Source organism: Lethenteron reissneri, chromosome 63, assembly GCF_015708825.2.
Source record: "Lethenteron reissneri isolate LAM-NWPU_2019-01 chromosome 63, ASM1570882v1, whole genome shotgun sequence".
In the NCBI taxonomy this organism is placed as follows: Eukaryota; Metazoa; Chordata; class Hyperoartia; order Petromyzontiformes; family Petromyzontidae; genus Lethenteron; species Lethenteron reissneri.
The window spans coordinates 2,061,691-2,083,255 of record NC_083841.1 but is presented as its reverse complement, the minus strand read 5'-3'; the positions used below and the strand labels follow the sequence as shown (position 1 = coordinate 2,083,255).

At 59.6% G+C, this 21,565-nt stretch overlaps 1 protein-coding gene across 6 annotated transcripts in view; it reads left to right on the top strand.

Annotated features, from left to right (window-relative positions):
• Positions 1-21,565, top strand: part of PKD1 (polycystin 1, transient receptor potential channel interacting) — a 79,515-nt gene that overhangs the window by 48,400 nt on the left and 9,550 nt on the right. For 5 of the 6 annotated variants that reach the window (XM_061577049.1, XM_061577051.1, XM_061577052.1 and 2 more), the window contains 18 exons: positions 940-1,107; positions 1,340-1,475; positions 2,231-2,613; positions 3,072-3,405; positions 5,133-5,322; positions 5,803-6,058; positions 6,704-6,896; positions 7,985-8,152; positions 9,317-9,460; positions 10,426-10,654; positions 11,232-11,355; positions 12,874-12,981; positions 14,273-14,304; positions 15,366-15,646; positions 16,273-16,384; positions 17,131-17,279; positions 19,847-20,049; positions 20,782-20,976. In XM_061577049.1, the coding sequence (XP_061433033.1) occupies positions 940-1,107; positions 1,340-1,475; positions 2,231-2,613; positions 3,072-3,405; positions 5,133-5,322; positions 5,803-6,058; positions 6,704-6,896; positions 7,985-8,152; positions 9,317-9,460; positions 10,426-10,654; positions 11,232-11,355; positions 12,874-12,981; positions 14,273-14,304; positions 15,366-15,646; positions 16,273-16,384; positions 17,131-17,279; positions 19,847-20,049; positions 20,782-20,976 (3,405 nt within the window). The remainder of the gene's footprint in view (positions 1-939; positions 1,108-1,339; positions 1,476-2,230; positions 2,614-3,071; positions 3,406-5,132; positions 5,323-5,802; positions 6,059-6,703; positions 6,897-7,984; positions 8,153-9,316; positions 9,461-10,425; positions 10,655-11,231; positions 11,356-12,873; positions 12,982-14,272; positions 14,305-15,365; positions 15,647-16,272; positions 16,385-17,130; positions 17,280-19,846; positions 20,050-20,781; positions 20,977-21,565) is intronic. The other variant, XM_061577050.1, reaches the window with a different exon arrangement.

The window sequence follows — 21,565 nt, the reverse complement described above, 5'->3', positions numbered from 1 at the left end:
TCGCCGTGCGCTACCAGACGTTAAGTCGCAGCTTAGCGGCCGGAGCCAGGAAAACGGGGCGAGCGTGAGGCAACACGACGCTCGCTGGGAGGCTGGGGGTCAGGTGGCTTTTGATTCGTAGCTACAGCCGTGGGGGGAGGCATCCAGGACGCGGTGTTCGTATTCTTGGTTCTTTCGGTAAAGTCACGTAGAAGGGAAGTAATAAAATAATACAAATAAAACATGATCAAATTAAATTCTCACGACGTTTCGGCCACAACGCAAGCAGCCGTCCTCAGGTGAGGAAACAGGGCTGTCGGAAAGACAGCGTTCTAATGGAACACTGCTAAGCTTGTCAGCGTATTTTAAGCTGGGTGGGAGGAGCAGAGAGCCTTGACAAAGGAGTTTACATATCAACAGAGGAATTTAGCATATTGATGACAAATGCAGAAATGGGGTTAGTGACTCCTTGCGGAAAGTGTAAGCGGTGGGGTGGGTCTCAAAGTCATATTATGCTCGTAGTGTATCATGTAGGATTAGCAGTAATAAAGGGAGGGACATTTTATTAATAAACAACTGCAGCAGCCAAACCACCGCGTATCAGGATGCGGTGTGTGTGATGTGCGTCTGATAGTGCGCTGTCTTTGAGTTGTGCGCCTTTTGGCGTCATCTGGTCCAACACCAGTGGAGACTAGGCTCTTAGGAAAGCTGTCTCGGGTGTGGACCAATCAACTTCAGGGACAGTGCATATCATTATCAGAGTTGTCTCTTTTTATTTGCATTGTGACTGCTTGTTTTATGGTTATAGCAAACATGATGCCTTGTATAAAAGGTGTCAGTTTTTGTACCAGTTGAAAGGGTAAAAACCTATCAAAAATAGTTTAGTCAACAAATGACTAAGTTTACTTTTCGACATACTGGACGCGGCGTGCCTGCGGTGGTGGTGGTGGTGGTGGCTAGCAGGTGGACGGCGGTGGAGATGCCGCGGCGGTGGCCACGTACGCGGAGGTGGCACGGAACGCGACCCTGGCGCTCTCCGGCCTGGCCGTGGCGAGCATGGAGGACGTGTTCCGCCTGGCAGCCGCGCTCGCCTACACCTCGTCCGGCGCCCGCCTCAACGCCACACAGGTCAGCAGAGCAAGGGGGTTAGCACGGCAGGGCAAGGGTTAACATGACAGAACAAGGGTTAACATGACAGAACAAGGGTTAACATGACAGAACAAGGGTTAACATGACAGAACAAGGGTTAACATGACAGAACAGGGCAAAGGGTTGATGCTCTCCCCCCCCACCACTCCCCACCACTCCCCCCTCTGCCCCCCCCTCGCTCCTCCCCGTCTTCCCCACGCCCACCCCTCAGGCCTCCTCCGTGTGCGAGGAGTGTCCGGAGCGAGTGCTGCTGCAGGTGGAGAGGATGGTGGCGGTGGTGGCAGCGTGGGTGACGCAGGGCAAGGTCACCCCCACCGGCCCAGCCCGCAGCCTCCTGCAGGTCATGGGTGAGTGGCCGCTCGCACCGCGGCGAGCAGTGCAACGTGGAGACGATGGTGAGCAATCTTCTTGGTTCTTTCGGTAAAGTCGGGGAGACAGCGTCAGACGCTGTCTCTCCGACAGACCTGGTCTTCACCTGAGGACGGCTGCTTGCGTTGTGGCCGAAACGTCATTAGAATTATTTTATTATGTTGTATTTTTATTATTGTATTACTTCCCTTCTACGTGACTTTACCGAAAGAACCAAGAAGATGAATCCCTGCAGTCACGAAAGCTTTAAATCGAAGAAAAAAAAGATGGTGAGCAAGTCGCTAAATGTGAACGTAGAATAAATACAGTCGTTGTGTGAGTCCGATTTATCAAAGTTTGGCAAATGTATCAAAAACAAGAATGAAAGCCTCCATAACGCGACACGTCAGCACTGAACTATCGAGACCTACACCGGGGTTAAGGGTCAAAGTGAGAAACCTGAAGCTTCAGACGCTGTCTTTCCGACAGCCCTGTTCTTCACCTGAGGACGGCTGCTTGCGTTGTGGCCGAAACGTCGTGAGAATTATTTTATTGTTTTATTTTTATTATTTTATTACTTCCCTTCTACGTGACTTTACCGAAAGAACCAAGAAGAAGAGGAAACTAGATTGTCGCAAAACATTGGCGCTGCAACGGCAAAGGCTTTTGTCACCCATCCCAATCCTCGCTCTCGGGACATGTAAAAAAGGCGATTTGATGGACGCCTTCGGCTGCTTCTCCCCCTGCCGCGCAGGCGCCATCATGGCCACCGGCCGGGACGCGCGCGTGTCCGCGGCGGCGCCCTCGACGGCCGCCGCCTGCGCCGCCAGGCCGCCGCCCGGCGGGCCCGGCCTGGGCCGACGGGCCTTCTCGCTGGCCGAGTGCCTGATGGGCGCGCTGATGCGCACGCGCGTGCTGCACGAGGAGAAGCTGGCGCTGCGCACGGAGCGGCTGGCGGCGCTGGGCCGGCGCGTCACGCCGCTGTCGCTGCTGTGCGGCGCGGCGCCGGCGTCGGCGGCGCTGGAGGAGGAGGGCGACCCGGACTGCGCGTTCCAGATCCCCCTCGCCGCGGCGGAGATCATCGACCGGCGAGTCGCGGCGGCCACGGCGGGCGGAGCCGGCGCCGAGCTCACGCAGGTGCGACCGCTTGGGAGGGACGGGGGGGGGGGGGACAGCCTCCCCCGCCATGCTGGCGCCCTGCCGAGCTGGCGCGGTGCGGGACGGGCGCTCTTCCGCTGCACGAACCAAGTCGTGCCGCAGAGGACTGCTCGCGACTTGTTACGTTGAGCCGCCGTGTGAGCGTGTCGTGGTTTCGCACTGTGCTTCAGTTAAGCCGTGGTGGTGGCGGCAACGGCGGCGGCGGTGATGGCGACGTCGATGGTATGGTGATAGTGCGGCGGTGACGGTGGTGTATGTGTCTGTACATGTACGTGACGTGAATTTCTTTCGAACCGTACCTAATTGGAGGTGCGGAATGAGCGGGCGAACGGTTTGTGGTGGAGGCCGTGGCAGTGACGCTGACCGACCGACGGATCCGCACCGTCCCGTTGATGAAACGCGCCGCGCCCTCTTGCCGGCCCGGCGTGCGTGCCCAGGTGATGCTGGTGATGCCGAGCAGCCCGTTCCCCGAGCCGGGTCCCCTGGGCGACCTCGCCGTGTCGTCGCGCGTCGCCTCGCTGGAGCTGAGCCGCGCCGACGACGGTTCCGTGGTGCCGGTGAGCGACCTGCCCGCCGGCGCCGCCATCCTGGTCACGCTGCCCGGGCCGGCCCTCGACCTCTCCGAGTCGCTGGTGGCGGCGACCGCCGGGACCGGCGGCGACGGCGCCGTCGTCGTGCCGCCGGGCGGCGCCGTCAACTTCAGCGTGAACGCCAGCAACGAGGACGCGAGGGCCAGCCTGTTCGTGCAGGTCACGTACACGCCCGTCGACGGTGAGGGACATTGCCAGCACATTACTCACTCGCTCGCTGGCTCGCTTACTCGCTCACTAGCTCACTAGCTCACTCACTCGTTCAGTCACTCGCTCACTCACTCGCTCACTAGCTCACTCACTCGTTCAGTCACTCGCTCAATCGCTCACTCGCTCACTCACTCAATCGCTCACTAGCTCACTCACTCGTTCAGTCACTCGCTCACTGAATCGCTCACTAGCTCACTCACTCGTTCAGTCACTCGCTCACTCACTCGCTCACTAGCTCACTCACTCGCTCACTAGCTCACTCACTCATTCAGTCACTCGCTCACTCACTCGCTCACTAGCTCACTCATTCGTTCAGTCACTCGTTCACTCACTCGCTCACTCAATCGCTCACTAGCTCACTCACTCGTTCAGTCACTAGCTCACTCACTCGCTCGCTCAATCACTCACTAGTTCATTCACTAGCTCAGTCACTCGCTCGCACTACTCAGTCACTCGCTCGTGCACTCGCTCACGTGCTTACTCGCTCGAACACTCACTCAATCGCTCACTTTGTTCATTCTGTCGCTCGCGCACTCGCTCATGCTCGCTCGCTCGCTCAGTCACTCCCATGCTCACTCGCTTGCTCACTCACTAGCTCGCTCGCTCACTTAGTCACTTGCTCGCTCGCTTGCGCTCTTACGCCTATTCATGAGCGGATGGATGAGCTGCCTGTGAAGGTGGGTGATTGAGTGGCTGAGTCGGTGGTTGAGTGAATCAATCAGTGGGTGCGTGGGTTCGTGAGTGGATGGGCGTATGAGTTGGTGGGTGGTCGAGTGAGTGGGTAAGTCGGTTTGTGACTGGATAAGTGAGTGAATGGGTGAGTGAGCAGACTGAGGGAGGGAGCGAGTGAGTAGTGGAGCAAGTGAGTGGTGGAGTGGACCGTGAGTGACTGGACGAGCAAGCTCGAGTGAGTCGGTGGGCGAGTGGTTAATCCGGCGCGTGAGCGGGTCGGCGAGTGAGTGACTGAGTGATGCGAGCGAGTCGGTGGGCGAGTGGTTAATCCGGCGCGTGAGCGGGTCGGCGAGTGAGTGACTGAGTGATGCGAGCGAGTCGGTGGGCGAGTGGTTAATCCGGCGCGTGAGCGGGTCGGCGAGTGAGTGACTGAGTGATGCGAGCGAGTCGGTGGGCGAGTGGTTAATCCGACGAGTGAGCGGACCGACGAGTGAGTGAGTAAGTGAGTCGGTGGGCGAGTGGTTAACCCAGCGCGTGAGTGGGCCGACGTGTGAGTGACTGAGTGACTGAGCGAGTCGGTGGGCGAGTGGTTAATCCGGCGCGTGAGCGGATCAACGTGTGAGTGACTGAGTGACTGAGCGAGTGGGTGGGCGAGTGGTTAACCCAGTGAGGCGGGCCGACGTGTGAGTGACTGACTGAGTGAGCGAGTCGGTGGACGAGTGGTTAACCCAGTGAGGCGGGCCGACGTGTGAGTGACTGAGTGACTGAGCGAGTCGGTGGGCGAGTGGTTAACCCAGTGAGGCGGGCCGACGTGCGAGTGACTGACTGAGTGAGCGAGTCGGTGGGCGAGTGGTTAACCCAGTGAGGCGGGCCGACGTGCGAGTGACTGACTGAGTGAGCGAGTCGGTGGGCGAGTGGTTAACCCAGTGAGGCGGGCCGACGTGTGAGTGACTGAGTGAGTGAGCGAGTCGGTGGGCGAGTGGTTAACCCAGTGAGGCGGGCGGGCCGTGCACGGCGGAGGGACAGATGCGGCTGCGAGCGTGGACGCCGTGCGCCGCGTGGACGTGAGCCTGCACGGCTACGCGCCGGCGCTGCCCGGCGACGAGCAGCCGGGGACTGGCGGCGCCGCCACCACCGCCGTCATGGCCAAGCAGATCCCGCTGGAGGAGGTGGAGCGCGGGAACCTCTCGGCCTGCACGCTCGCCCTGTCGCCCACGTGAGTGGCACGGGTGGTGCATCTCGCCTGCCGCCGAAAGCTAAACGAAATTAAACGTTTTGTTTTACCAGGTACAGCGCTCCGATCGGCACGGTTAATCCAGCGAAGGAAGTTCAACGTACATACGCACACAGGAGCTGTCTAGCTCTTTTTAAGCACCATGCCCGACCGCCTCTGTCTCCCCAGCGGTGATGTTTTTACACGCCGCACCAGCTACTCACTTGAGGCTGAGTCAACCTAGGGGAGGCGCAGGACTGGTGAGCGGGAATCGAACTCGGGTCGCAACCCGCTAACCCCTACACGACCGCTCTCCCGCGCTCACGCAGAAACAGGGCGGCAACAGGCAAACCGCCGCGTTACCACCGAGCTACCACCCTCCCTGTACGTACGCACGTCGGCGACATTCACACGTGTCACGTGTCCCTCCCCCTCCGCTGCCGCCCCCCTTTCGGCGCCACCATCGCCGCCTGCCGCCGCCAGATCGTACGACACGACGCGGCCGTTCGTGCTGCTCGTCCGCAACCGGCACGCCGGCTCGGCGGTACGAGTGCGCGTCGGCGCCTACCTCGCGCTCTGCCAGTGGCTGGCGCCGGGGGCGTCGGACGGCTGGGCCGGTGACGGCACGGAGCCCGACGGCGCCACGGGCCCCGGCGCCGCCGTGTGCCGCAGCCGGCACCTGACGGTGTTCGGGGCCGGCATGTTCGTGCCTCCGGGCGCCGTGTCTCTGCTGCCGCCGGTGAGCGGGCGGGCGGGCCGGTGGACACCGCTTCCTCACAGCGCCAGCGGGGATGACGATGATGACGATGATGACGATGATGACGATGACAATGATAATTATTGTATTAATTCGTTCTGGCGATTCTGCTGCTGCTGCGTTGGCAGTGATGCGCAAGCACAACAACAACAACATCATTAACAATGCAACAGCTTCGTCACTAATAAAGCTGTGGGGCCTTAACATAAAAAATTATGTAACGGGTGACGACGTTTTGGGCTCTGAAAAAGGCCCATTGCCTGAAACGTCGTATCTCACGCGCGTTTTTTTATATTTCAAAGCCACATATCCTGTATAGAAAGCGATATGTTCAACTTTTGTGATGGACATTCAATTTAATATGGATTTATGTTCGTGCGCGGTTTTAAATTTAACGTCTCTGCTCCGATTTCCGTTTGGTCGTCGCTGCTGCTTTCATTTCCATTTGCCGGTCGTTGTGTTTCTGCTCCGACTTCGTTCGCTGCTGTCGCCGTCGAGATCTGGGGCTGACCCAGGTCACCCACCCGGCTCCCGCACCCCGAGACTCATCCTGCCGTCTCTCTCGTCTCTCTCCCGATCTCTCGCCCGGCGCGACGATACGGCCCCACGGTTACCCGCCGCTAACAGACCCTGGAAAGCCTGTCGCTGGTGGCCGTGCTGGTGTGCGCGGCGCTGTGCGGCGCCTACCTCGTGGTGGCGCTGCTGGCGCGGCGGATGGACCTGGTGGACATCAGGCGGGTGGGCGTGGTGCCGCTGTGCGGGCCCGAGGGACGCTACAAGTACGAGGTGATGGTGAAGACCGCATGGGGGAACGGCTCCGGTGAGTGTGGGTCGGCTGTGTCGGCAACCGGGCTCGGTGAGTGTTAAGTGCATGGTGGCGCGGCGGTGGTGAGATATTTACTACCTAATTCATTTTTTCTGTGATGAGAATTTTTCTCGTGCTATCCTTTGTTCTCGTCATTTACGTATTCATTTCTGCGGGTGGGGGGGAGGTGATCTTTGTTCTTAGTATGCAATCAGAATCTTTACTTACTCTGGAGGAATCCGTTGAGCTTCGAAGATCATTTTCACAGACGTCCAGCCCTTCAGCAGCAGCCGCCGCTCGCTCGAACAGAGCCCTGTGACCTGCGTTCGATTCCCAGCCACCGGCGACGTTCGGTTCCATGCGCGCCGTCACGTGCGTGCGTCACGTGCGTGCGTCACGTGCGTGCGTCACGTGCGTGCGTCACGTGCGTGCGTCACGAGCGTGCTGTCACGTGTGTGCGTCACGTGCGTGCGTCACGTGCGTGCGTCACGTGCGTGCGTCACGTGCGTGCGTCACGTGCGTGCGTCACGAGCGTGCTGTCACGTGTGTGCGTCACGTGCGTGCGTCACGTGCGTGCGTCACGAGCGTGCGTCACGAGCGTGCTGTCACGTGTGTGCGTCACGTGCGTGCGTCACGTGCGTGCGTCACGTGCGTGCGTCACGTGCGTGCGTCACGAGCGTGCTGTCACGTGTGTGCGTCACGTGCGTGCGTCACGTGCGTGCGTCACGAGCGTGCGTCACGAGCGTGCTGTCACGTGTGTGCGTCACGTGCGTGCGTCACGAGCGTGCGTCACGAGCGTGCTGTCACGTGCGTGCGTCACGTGTGTGCGTCACGTGCGTGCGTCACGTGCGTGCGTCACGAGCGTGCGTCACGAGCGTGCTGTCACGTGCGTGCGTCACGTGCGTGCGTCACGTGCGTGCGTCACGTGCGTGCGTCACGAGCGTGCTGTCACGTGTGTGCGTCACGTGCGTGCGTCACGTGCGTGCGTCACGAGCGTGCCGTCACGTGCGTGCGTCACGTGCGTGCGTCACGTGCGTGCGTCACGTGCGTGCGTCACGTGCGTGCGTCACGAGCGTGCTGTCACGTGTGTGCGTGCGTTGCAGGCACCACGGCGCACGTGGGCATCAGCCTGTACGGGCGCGAGAAGAGCGGCGCTCGGTTCCTGGCGCGCGACGGAGCCTTCAGGCGCAACGCGGCCGACGTGTTCCACATCGCGTGCCACCTGCGGCTGGGCCGGCTGTGGAAGATCCGCGTGTGGCACGACAACACCGGTAACCCGCGCGCCAACTCGCACACAAACAACGGCTAAGACCCCCCCCCCCCCACCCCGTGTAGCCCGTAACAGACTGTTTGGGGCTAACCGATGAAGGCCGCCACGAGGAGGTGGGTGGGCAACGCCACGCCGCACCAGGTACTCATTTGAGGCCGAGTCTACCTAGGGGGGAGGCCGGTTAAGATTATCGTCACCGGTGTTGGCCATGGGCAGGAATCGAACTTGGGTCGCCAGGTTCGTAGCGCAGCGTAGCGCTAACCGTTACACTATCGCTCCACCCCACGCGCAACCGCCATTCGCCACTAAGTGGCGGTGACGTCACCACGACGCTTGTGCCAGGCCATGTGCACCTTGAGGCGCAGCGTAGCGCTAACCGTTACACTCTCGCTCCACCCCACGCGCACACGCGCACATACAACAACAACAACAACCACCATTCGCCACGACGCTTGTGCCAGGCCATGTGCACCTTGAGGCCACGTGAAGTGTCGAACGCCCGCTGGCAGGAGGTCACGGGGCAGACCCAGCAAGTGCCACGGGTCGACTGACTGAGATGACCGAGATGACTGGCTGATGCACCACCTGTGCCCCCTACTGTGCCAACTTGCTGTGCTTTAGCCACCCGGCGCTCCGCTCGTTGTTGTGAGCGTCGCTCCTCCGCCCTCCGTTGTTGCTGGAGGGCGACTGCCTCCAACTGCCCAGTAGCGTCCTTCACGAGCCTCCTCCACAGAGGCCGATCTTGACACACGCACACACGCATACACGCACACACACGCGCACACACGCACACACGCACACACACGCGCACACACGCACACACGCACACACACGCGCACACGCACTCACACACGCGCACACGCGCACACACGCACACACGCACATACGCACACACACGCGCACACCGGGTTTCGCTTCCCGGCTACGGCTCACGTCAGTGACGAGCGACGTGTGAGCCCGCGTTGCTCGCTGAACCAGCGCGGCGAAACGCCACGCACGGCGAAACGCCACGCACGGCAAAACGCCACGCACGGCGAAACGCCACGTACGGCAGAAGTCACGGCGGACCGACGCCGGCGACGATCGTCGCGAGACGCCGTCGCATCGCGCCGAGGGCCCGGCCTGACCGAGCGCGTGCGGTGCCGCCACCGCCTTGTCGCGCCAGGGCTGAGCCCGGCGTGGCACGTGCGGCACGTGATGGTGCGCGAGCTGGAGACGGGCAAGACGTACGGCTTCATCCTGGACGACTGGCTCTCGGTGGAGAACCAGCGCAATGACGGGCTGGTGGAGAGGGACGTGCTCGCCGCCAGTGAGCGCCGCTCGCCCGCACTCGCTCACGCACTCGCCCACGCTCGCTCGCACTCGCCCGCACTCGCTCACGCTCGCCCACGCTCGCCCGCGCTCACCCGCACTCACCCGCACTCGCCCGCGCTCGCTCGCGCTCGCTCGCGCTCGCTCGCACTCGCTAACGCTCGCTCGCACTTGCCCGCACTCACCCACGCTCGCTCACACTCACCCACGCTCGCTCACACTCGCCCACACTCACCCACGCTCGCTCATACTCGCTCACACCTCGCTCACACTCGCCCGCACTCACCCACGCTCGCTCACACTCGCTCACACTCACCCACGCTCGCTCACACTCACCCACGCTCGCTCATACTCGCTCACACCTCGCTCACACTCGCCCGCACTCACCCACGCTCGCTCACACTCGCTCACACTCGCCCACACTCGCTAACGCTCGCTCACACTCGCCCGCACTCGCCCACGCTCGCTCACACTCGCCCGCACTCACCCACGCTCGCTCGCACTCGCCCGCACTCCCACTCGCTAATGCTCGCTCACACTCGCCCACACTCACTAACGCTCGCTCACACTCGCCCATACTCCCACTCGCTAATGCTCGCTCACACTCGCTCACACTCGCTCACACTCGCCCACACTCACCCGCATTCAACCACGCTCGCTTACACTCACCTGCACTCCCACTCGCTCACACTCGCCTGCACACATGAACGTTCGCTCACACTCGCTCGCTTTCACTCGCTTGTACTCACTCTTGCTGACTCACACTCGCTCACGCTCGCCCACACTTGCCCACACGCACTCGCCCACACTCGCCCACACTCGCTCTCGCTTGCTCAGACTCTCTCAGACTCGCTCACACGGCCAGCTAACAGCACTTGCCCCAACAGTCCAGCGACGGCGGTGGCGGCGGTGGCGGCGGCAACGTTACCTTTGTGTGCGCGTGGCGGTGCGTGTCGCTCGCAGGCCCCGAGGACCTGCGCCGCTTTGGCCGCGTGTTCGTGGGCGAGCTGCAGCGCGGCGTGTCGGAGCGCCACGCCTGGCTCTCCGTGCTCGACCGGCCGGCGCGCAGCCGCTTCACGCGGGCGCAGCGCGTCTCCGCCTGCGCCCTGCTGCTCGCCGCCTTCCTGGGCGTCTCCGCCGTGTGGTACGGCGCCGTCGCCTCCAACGCCACCGGCGCCGTCGCCGGGGCCAGGTGAGGGGCGTGGGGAACGCGCTCACGCGTCCGTCTGGAACGCGCCCTTCCTTCCGATGTCAGGATAGCCGTTGGAGCTGTGCAATTTTAAATTATGTTCATTGAGAACGAGTTTCTTTAGAACTGCTTCTTGTTGTTGTGTTTAGTTTGTTGTCCTTCTCCACACCTCCAATTGGCACGGTTGGCTACGTACGGTTCGAAAGCAGATTAACATACGTGTGTGTGTGTGTGCGGTTAGAGCTGTGGTTGTGTGGTTGTGTGCCTATGTGAGTGGGGAGGGGTGGTGCAGCGGTTAGCGCGCTGCGCTACGAACCCGGCTACCCGAGTTCGATTCCCGCTCACGGCCAACACCGGCCACGATTATTTGAACCGTTCCTGGGCCTCCCTAGGTCAACTCTGCCTAGCGGGTGCGGTGTGTAAACATCGCCATTGGGGAGACAAAGACGGCCGGGGAGTGGTGCTACCCACCCACCCCCTTGTGTGCCGTGCCAGCCTTCACAAGCGCTGCTACCAGCCCTTGTCCCTACAGTCTGTCGAAGACTATACGGGGGATCTTTGTCTTTGTGTGTGTGAGCAGAGTCCCGGTGTCGGAGTCTCTGTCCGTGGGCTGGAGCGACGTGGCGGTTGGCATGGTGACCGCTTGTCTCTCCTTCCCTGTCTACGTCATCATCTCGCTCGTCTTCCGGAAGTCTAGAAGCCAGGTGCCGGCCTGTCGAAGGGCTTTGCTTGGTGTCTTTGTGTGTGCACGGTGTGCGTGTGTGTGTACACGGTGTGTGTGTGTGTACACGGTGTGTGCGTGTACAATGTGTGTGTGTGTGTACACTGTGTGTGTGTACACGGTGTGTGTGTGTGTACACTGTGTGTGTGTGTACACGGTGTGTGTGTGTGTACACTGTGTGTGTGCACGGTGTGCGTGTGTGTGTGTACACGGTGTGTGTGTGTACACGGTGTGTGTGTGTGTACACGGTGTGTGTGTGTATAATGTGTGTGTGTGTACACGGTGTGTGTGTGTACATTGTGTGTGTGTGAACAATGTGTGTGTGTACACGGTGTGTGTGTACACTGTGTGTGTGTGTACACGGTGTGTGTGTGTGTGTACACGGTGTGTGTGTGTGTGTGCGTACACGGTGTGTGTGTGTGTACACGGTGTGTGTGCACGGTGTGTGTGTGTACATGCGTGTGTGCACGGTGTGTGTGTGTGTACATGCGTGTGTGCACGGTGTGTGTGCGTGTTAACATGTGTGTGTGTGCACGGTGTGTGTGTGCACGGTGTGTGTGCACGGTGTGTGTGTGCACGGTGTGTGTGTGTACAATGTGTGTGTGTGTACACTGTGTGTGTGTGAACATGTGTGTGTGCACGGTGTGTGCGTGTGTGTGTACACGGTGTGCGTGTGTGTGTACACGGTGTGTGTGCGTGTTAACATGTGTGTGTGCACGGTGTGTGTGTGTGCACGGTGTGTGTTAACGTGTGTGTGCACGGTGTGTGTGTGTGCACGGTGTGTGTGTGTGCACGGTGTGTGTATGTGTTAACATGTGTGTGTGTGCATGTGTTAACATGTGTGTGTGTGTGCACGGTGTGTGTGTGTGTACACGGTGTGTGTGTGTACATGTGTGTGCACGGTGTGTATGTGTGTTAACATGTGTGTGTGCACGGTGTGTGTGTGCACGGTGTGTGTGTGCACGGTGTGTGCGTGTGTACATGTGTGTGTACACGGTGTGTGTGTGCACGGTGTGTGCGTGTGTACATGTGTGTGTACACGGTGTGTGTGTGTGTACATGTGTGTGCACGGTGTGTGTGTGCACGGTGTGTGTGTGCACGGTGTGTGCGTGTGTACATGTGTGTGTACACGGTGTGTGTGTGCACGGTGTGTGCGTGTGTACATGTGTGTGTACACGGTGTGTGTGTGTGTACATGTGTGTGCACAGTGTGTGTGTGCACGGTGTGTGTGTGCACGGTGTGTGCGTGTGTACATGTGTGTGTGCACGGTGTGTGCGTGTTAACATGTGTGTGTGCACGGTGTGTGTGTGCACGGTGTGTGTTAACGTGTGTGTGCACGGTGTGTGTGTGTGCACGGTGTGTGTGTGTGCACGGTGTGTGCATGTGTTAACATGTGTGTGTGTGCATGTGTTAACATGTGTGTGTGTGTGCACGGTGTGTGTGTGTGTGTACACGGTGTGTGTGTGTGCGTGTGTGTGCACGGTGTGTGCACGGTGTGTAGATCTCGATGCAGCACGTGGACAGCTGCGAGCTGGAGGTGCTGGAGATCGATGCCTACGTGGACGCCTCCGAGGGCGGCGACTCCATGCTGGAGCTGCCCGACTTGGAGGCCGGTCATACGTCCTGCTCGGACCGTCTCTCTCTCTCTCGTACCCCACGTCTCTCTCTCTCGTACCCCACGCCTCTCTCTCTCTCGTACCCCACGCCTCTCTCTCTCGTACCCCACGTCTCTCTCTCTCGTACCCCACGTCTCTCTCTCTCGTACCCCACGTCTCTCTCTCTCGTACCCCACGCCTCTCTCTCTCGTACCCCACGTCTCTCTCTCGTACCCCACGTCTCTCTCTCTCGTACCCCACGTCTCTCTCTCTCGTACCCCACGTCTCTCTCTCTCGTACCCCACGTCTCTCTCTCTCGTACCCCACGTCTCTCTCTCTCGTACCCCACGTCCTCTCTCTCTCGTACCCCACGTCTCTCTCTCTCGTACCCCACGTCTCTCTCTCTCGTACCCCACGTCTCTCTCTCTCGTACCCCACGCCTCTCTCTCTCGTACCCCACGTCTCTCTCTCTCGTACCCCACGTCTCTCTCTCTCGTACCCCACGTCTCTCTCTCTCGTACCCCACGTCTCTCTCTCTCGTACCCCACGTCTCTCTCTCTCTGTACCCCATGTCCATCTCTCTCGTACCCCACGTCTCTCTCTCTCGTACCCCACGTCTCTCTCTCTCGTACCCCACGTCTCTCTCTCTCGTACCCCACGTCTCTCTCTCTCGTACCCCACGTCTCTCTCTCTCGTACCCCACGTCTCTCTCTCTCTCGTACCCCACGTCTCTCTCTCTTGTACCCCATGTCCATCTCTCTCTCTCTCATGTCTCATGTCCATCGCTCTCGACCCTCACGTCCATCTCTCTCGACCCCCACGTCTCTCTCTCTCTCTTGTACCCCACGTCTCTCTCTCATGTCCCATGTCCATCGCTCTCGTACCCCACGTCTCTCTCTCTCTCGTACCCCACGTCCGGCTCTCTCTCATGTCTCATGTCCATCGCTCTCGACCCCCACGTCTCTCTCTCTCTTGTACCCCACGTCCATCTCTCTTTCTCTCATGTCCGTCGCTCTCGTACCCCACGTCCGGCTCTCTTGTCCCATGTCCGTCTCTCTCGACCCCCACATCCGCCTCGACTTCATTCCACACGGCCCTCTCGTGTGCACCCCCCGCTGCTAGCGCCTTAGCCACACTAATCGGGTGCTAGAGGGGGGTTTTGTCGTGCACTGCACCCGTGTGTGTGTGTGTCCATGAGGACGGGTGCTGCCGATTGGTTGTGTGTTTCCTCCGCACGTCGCTCCGATAAACGCCAAATGAGTTGTGACCGAGAATCTCTCTTTCTCTCTCTCTCTCTTCCTCCAGAACTACCAAGACAGGAAAGAGAGCGTCATCTCGTGAGTAGCGGCGTTAACCTGCTGATGCCACTATTGTCGTGTCTTTGCGTCTCACACTACCCATAGACTACCACTACCCATAGACTAACACTGTCCATAGACTAACACTACTCATACACTACCACTACCCATACACTAACACTGTCCATAGACTAACACTACCCATACACTAACACTGTCCATAGACTAACACTACCCATAGACTAACACTGCCCATAGACTAACACTACCCATACACTAACACTGTCCATAGACTAACACTACCCATAGACTAACACTGTCCATAGACTAACACTACCCATAGACTAACACTACCCATACACTACCACTACCCATAGACTACCACTACCCATAGACTAACACTACCCATACACTAACACTACCCATACACTAACACTACCCATAGACTAACACTACCCATACACTAACACTACCCATACACTAACACTACCCATAGACTAACACTACCCATAGACTAACACTACCCATAGACTAACACTACCCATAGACTAACACTACCCATACACTAACACTACCCATAGACTAACACTACCCATAGACTACCACTACCCATACACTAACACTACCCATAGACTACCACTGCCCATACACTAACACTGTCCATAGACTAACACTACCCATAGACTACCACTACCCATACACTAACACTACCCATAGACTACCACTGCCCATACACTAACACTGTCCATACACTACCACTACCCATAGACTAACACTACCCATACACTACCACTACCCATAGACTAACACTGCCCATACACTACCACTACCCATAGACTAACACTACCCATACACTACCACTACCCATAGACTAACACTATCCATAGACTAACACTATCCATAGACTAACACTACCCATAGACTAACACTATCCATAGACTAACACTATCCATAGACTAACACTACCCATACACTAACACTACCCATAGACTACCACTACCCATAGACTCAACACTGCACTTCAGATGAGCATGATTGGCAATGTACGGTGCTAAAGAAGTTCAACGTACAAACACACGCGCGCGTTTACGTTTCTCCAGAGCCGGTCCCAAGTCTCTCCCCGACTTGCTGGCGACTCACGCCGCCCACACCGGCACCACCGCGGCGGTGGCGGCGTCGGCGGTAGCGGTGGGCCCCACCACCGCCGGCCCCACGACCGCCGGCCCCGCGGCACGGCCGTCTCTGCGGCGGGCGGAGGCATCGCGCAGCCTCCGCGTGGACGCGTCACTCGCGTCGTCGTCGGAGAGGGAGCCGCTCTCCCTGTCGGGCTCCGAGCGCGGCGCAAACTCCTCCGCCCGCGACAGCCGGCTCACGCCCGCCGGTGAGCGGGCCACCGAGCCCGGCATGTCCCCAACACGCGCTCACCGAATTGCATTCCGCTCGCTCGACAAGGGAGCCGAGTCCGTCGGCTCCCTTGTCAATCTTCAGTCGCTACCGCAGCGGTGTTCGGTCCGGGCGAACCACGATCGTCGATTCCTCCACCCACCGCCACCACCACCACACTGCCGATAACAACAACTCACTCGCTCACAGACTCGGTCACCCACTCATGCAACAACAAAGATCCCCCGTATAGCCTCAATAGACTGTTGGGGCAAGTGCTGTTCGCGAGGCCGGCACAGCACCACGCCCAGCCACCCTTTGTCCCCCCAGTGGTGATGTTTACACACTGCACCAGGTACTCATTTGAGGCTCAGTCGACATAGGGGAGGCCCAGGACCGGTTCAGGTAATTGTCACTGGTATTGGCCATGAGGGAGAATCAAACTCGGGTGGCCAGGTTCATTGCGCAGTGCGCTAACTGCTACGCAACCGCTCCCCACTCACACACTCACCTACTCACTGACACGCCCACTCACACATCTACTCACTGATCCACTCACCCACTCACTCACCCACTCACTCACTCACCCACCACTCTCGTGTCTGTGTGTTGCGGTGTGCGCAGACGAGGAGCTGATGCAGCAGATCCTGGCGGAGAGCGGGAGGTCGCAGGATCGACCTTCCTCGGACAGCGGCCGCTTCTCACCGCGCGCCGACGCCGACCTCCTATCTGACATGTGAGTGGAGCCGGGAGGGTCGGTGAGTGGAGCCGGGAGGGTCGGTGAGTGGAGCCGGGAGGGTCGGTGAGCGGAGCCGGGAGGGTCGGTGAGTGGAGCCGGGAGAGTCGGTGAGTGGAGCCGGGAGAGTCGGTGAGTGGAGCCGGGAGGGTCGGTGAGTGGAGCCGGGAGAGTCGGTGAGTGGAGCCGGGAGAGTCGGTGAGTGGAGCCGGGAGGGTCGGTGAGCGGAGCCGGGAGGGTCGGTGAGCGGAGCCGGGAGGGTCGGTGAGTGGAGCCGGGAGAGTCGGTGAGTGGAGCCGGGAGAGTCGGTGAGTGGAGCCGGGAGGGTCGGTGAGTGGAGCCGGGAGGGTCGGTGAGTGGAGCCGGGAGGGTCGGTGAGTGGAGCCGGGAGAGTCGGTGAGTGGAGCCGGGAGGGTCGGTGAGCGGAGCCCCCTGAAGGTGCAGAACCCCCCATACGTGCCGCGCCCGGCGTAACGCAGCACATCATGATGACGACGATGATGCGGTTGACATCACCAAACCTCGCCCGCACCTCCCGTCCAGCGGCACACGTGGGAACAGAAGCAAAGGAACTCTGCCTACGTTACCCGATGAGTCGGGTAACCGGCGGTGTTAGCGCCAATCGGTGGAGACATCGGTGGAGTTCGGTGATCTCGCCTAGTCAGCGGTGGCCCCAAGACGGCTGTCACCGTCTCACCGTCTCACCGTCTCACCGCTCCCTCGCCCGCCCTCCCGCCCCTGCGCAGCCTCGACCCGGCGGCCTTGCCGGGAGCCGAGCGGCGGGCGCCGTGGAGCCGGGGCTGTGGCTCGGCGTCGTGCGTCCCGTCGGCGCGGAGCCGCTCGGGCGTCGCCTCGTGCCTCTCCAAGCCCGGATCGGCGGCGTCGCGGAAAACCGGTGACTCGCCGAGCGACACGCACAACACACGCACAACGCACGCACAACACACGCACAACACACGCACAACGCACGCACAACACACGCACAACACACGCACAACACACGCACAACGCACGCACAACACATGCACAACACATGCACAACACACGCACAACACACGCACAACACACACACAACGCACACAACACACACACAACGCACACACAACACACGCACAACACACGCACGCACACACAACACACGCACAACGCACACAACACACACACAACGCACACACAACACACACAACACACGCACAACGCACGCACAACACACACAACACACGCACAACACACACAACACACAACGCACACACAACACACACAACACACGCACAACACACGCACAACACACACAACACACACAACACACACACAACGCACACACAACACACACAACACACGCACAACGCACGCACCACACACAACACACGCACAACGCACACAACACACACACAACGCACACACAACCACACAACACACCACAACGCACGCACAACACACACAACACACGCACAACACCACAACACACACACAACGCACACACAACACACACAACACACGCACAACACACGCACAACACACACAACACACGCACAACGCACACACAACACACACAACACACGCACACTCACACGCACAACACACACAACGCACACACAACACACGCACACACGCACAACACACACACGCACAACGCATGCACAACACACACAACACACGCACAACGCACGCACAACACACACAACACACCCACAACACACGCACAACACACGCACAACACACACATGCACAACGCATGCACAACACGCACGACGCACGCACAACACACACAACACACGCACAACACACGCACAACACACACACGCACAACGCATGCACAACACACACAACACACGCACAACGCATGCACAACACACACAACACACGCACAACACACGCACAACACACGCACAACACACACACGCACAACGCATGCACAACACACACAACACACGCACAACGCACGCACAACACACACAACACACCCACAACACACACACGCACAACGCATGCACAACACACACAACACACGCACAACGCACGCACAACACACACACGCACAACGCATGCACAACACACACAACACACGCACAACACACACACGCCCAACGCATGCACAACACACACAACACACACACAACGCACGCACAACACGCACAACGTACGCACAACACACACACAACACACGCACAACACACACACAACACACGCACAACACACGCACAACACACGCACAACACACGCACAACACACGCACAACACACGCACAACTCACGCACAACACACACACGCACAACGCACACACAACGCACGCACAACGCACGCACAATGCACGCACACATGTGAATGCGCTCACACATGCACAAAGACAAATATTCCCCGTGTAGCCTTAACAGACTATGAAGACCGACACGGCACACGAGGGGGTGGGTGGCCAGCACCACGCTCGGCCGCCTTTGTCTCCCCAGTGGCGATGTTTACACACCGCACCAGCTACTCATTTGAGGCTGAGTCGACCTAGGGGGAGGCTCGGGACCGGTTCAGATAATCGTCGCTGATGTTGGCCATGAGCAGGAATCGAACGCACGCACACGCACAAATCCGCACTCACACACGGCACAACACTGTTCATGGCTCACACCTCCATCATGTCGCTCACACCCCCGCTCTGTGTGTGTGTGTGTAGGGAGTGGTGGAGCAGTGGTTAGTACACTGCTCCACCGCTCCCTACACACACACACCCCCGCTGTGTGTGTGTGTGTAGGGAGTGGTGGAGCAGTGGTTAGTACACTGCGCCTGCGAACCCAGCGACCCGAGTTTGATTCCCGCTCGCAAACGAACGCCTGGAACTGTCCCGGGCCTCCACTAGGTCGACTCAGCCTTACAAATTAGTGCCCGGTGTCAGTGTGTAAACTCTAAACTAAACAATTTTTTATTTTACCAGGTAAGGCCCACTGAGCTATATTGCTTCTTTTAGGAAGTGACCTGGCCACAAACCATAGCCCAAGGAAGTGGTTTATCCTGTGGAAATGTATCGCACCCAAATACTCTAAACGTGGAGGGATAAACCGATGAAAAATTCAAACTCCAAATATACAGCAGCAGGCGTCAGTGTCGGGATCGAACCCATGACCTCCTTTATACCAGGCGAGGTAGTTAACATCTCATAGCCACCGTGATGATGATGAGAGAGAGAGAGACACGCAGACTCCAAATATACAGCAGCAGGCGTCAGTGTCGGGATCGAACCCACGACCTCCTGTATACCAGGCGAGGTAGTTAACATCTCGCCGCCGTGGCGGCATTAGCATTTGGGAGATAAAAGGCGGCCGGACGGGCACGGTTTTACCGGCTACACCACACCACACTGCTCCGCCGTGCGCCGTGCGCCTTCACCAGGGCGACTCACTCCCTAACGGCACTTTGCGTCCGCAGCTTCGCGTGGCCTTCGTGTGTTTACGTGTTGCCCCGTGTTGCCCGCAGTGTGCGTGCGGCGTGGCGTGCGCGCGCCGCTGCCGCGCTGGTGCGCGACGCTGGCGCACGGCGCGTGCGTGGCCGGGTTTGCCGCGTGCGTCACGGCGACGTGCCTTTACGGCGTCAGCTTCTCGCCCAGCGTGGCGCTCGCGTGGATCCTGGCGTCCGTCACGGCGCTCGCCACCTCCTTCCTCCTGCTGGAGCCTCTCAAGGTGATGCCGGCGCTGGGCCGGAGGGCGCTGGCGGTGGTGGTGGTGGTGGTTGTTATGGTAACAGTGGTGATGGCGGTAAAGGGGTCTGACGGTGGTGATGATGTTGGTGGAGGAGTCGATGATTGACGGTGAATGTGGTGGTGATGATGGTGGTGACGTTGGCAGCAGTGGTGATTGCGATGGCAATGGTGGTGAATGAGTCGATGACTGGCGATGGTGGCAGTAGCTGGTGGTAGCCTCACGGCGCTCGCGACGGCGGTTGCGGTGACGGCGGTGGTTGAAAGTTGGCGGCATCACAGCGTCGGTAGCAATGATGGTAGCGGTGGCGGTGACGGTGGCGGTGGCGATGACGGTGGCGGTGACGGTGGCAGTGACGGTGGTGGTGGTGGCAGGGGCGGTGACGGTGGCGGTGACGGTGACGGTGGTGGTGGTGGCAGGGGCGGTGACGGTGGCGGTGACGGTGACGGTGGTGGTGGCGGTGGCGGTGACGGTGACGGTGGTGGTGACGGTGGCGGTGGCGGTGACGGTGGCGGTGACGGTGGTGGTGACGGTGGTGGTGACGGTGACGGTGGCGGTGACGGTGGCGGTGACGGTGGCGGTGGCGGTGACGGTGGTGGTGACGGTGGCGGTGACGGTGACGGTGGTGGTGACGGTGGCGGTGGCGGTGACGGTGGCGGTGACGGTGACGGTGGCGGGGGCGGTAACGGTGGCGGTGCCGGTTTGCGCGATCAGATCTTGGTGGAGGCGCTGGCCCGCGCCGCGCTGCAGCGCCGCGTCGACCCGGATGAGGACGACGAGCTGGTGGAGGAGCCGCTGGTGCGGCCGGCGCCCGACCCCATGGGTAAGGTGCGGGCGCCCTGCGGCTACGGCCTCCTGCAGGCCAAGGAGGAGGCCCGCAAGCTCCGCCACCTCAAGGCGCTCGTGAAGGTGAGAGGGGAGCAGCGCCGTGAGAGCGCCCCCCCCTACCCCCCCCTACCCCCTTCCCACCCCCCACTCCCCCCCTCCCACCCCCTCCCCCCCTCCCCCCGCTGGCGCTCGCTCAGCCGTATGGACTCAGCTGGGCCACAGCAATGAAAAAAAAACAACTGCCACCACCATCGCTCTGAAGAAGGGCCATCGCCCGAAACGTCGAAATCCTTTTTTCCATTATGAGGCCTCGTTTTCCAGTAGCAAAATATAATAATAGGTTTTTTACCCTTTTTTTTGGCAACAAAACTGAAACCTTTTTCCAAGAAATCAAATTCCCATTAACCACAATACCTGCAATCAAAATGCAAACAAAAAACACACCGATAATGTGTGCATTGTCCTTGAAATTGATTGGTCCACACCAAAGACAGCTTTTTTTAGAGCCTTGTCTCATATGGTGCTCGACCAGATGACGCCAATAGGCGTCATCTGGTCGAACACCACCCGGGCGCTCAGACTCCCTCGCCGAAATACTCTCCGGCGTTGCCTTTGATGACCGGTAGCGGCAGAGGCATTAACTCAGTTAGCGTCTGACGGACAGGCGGAG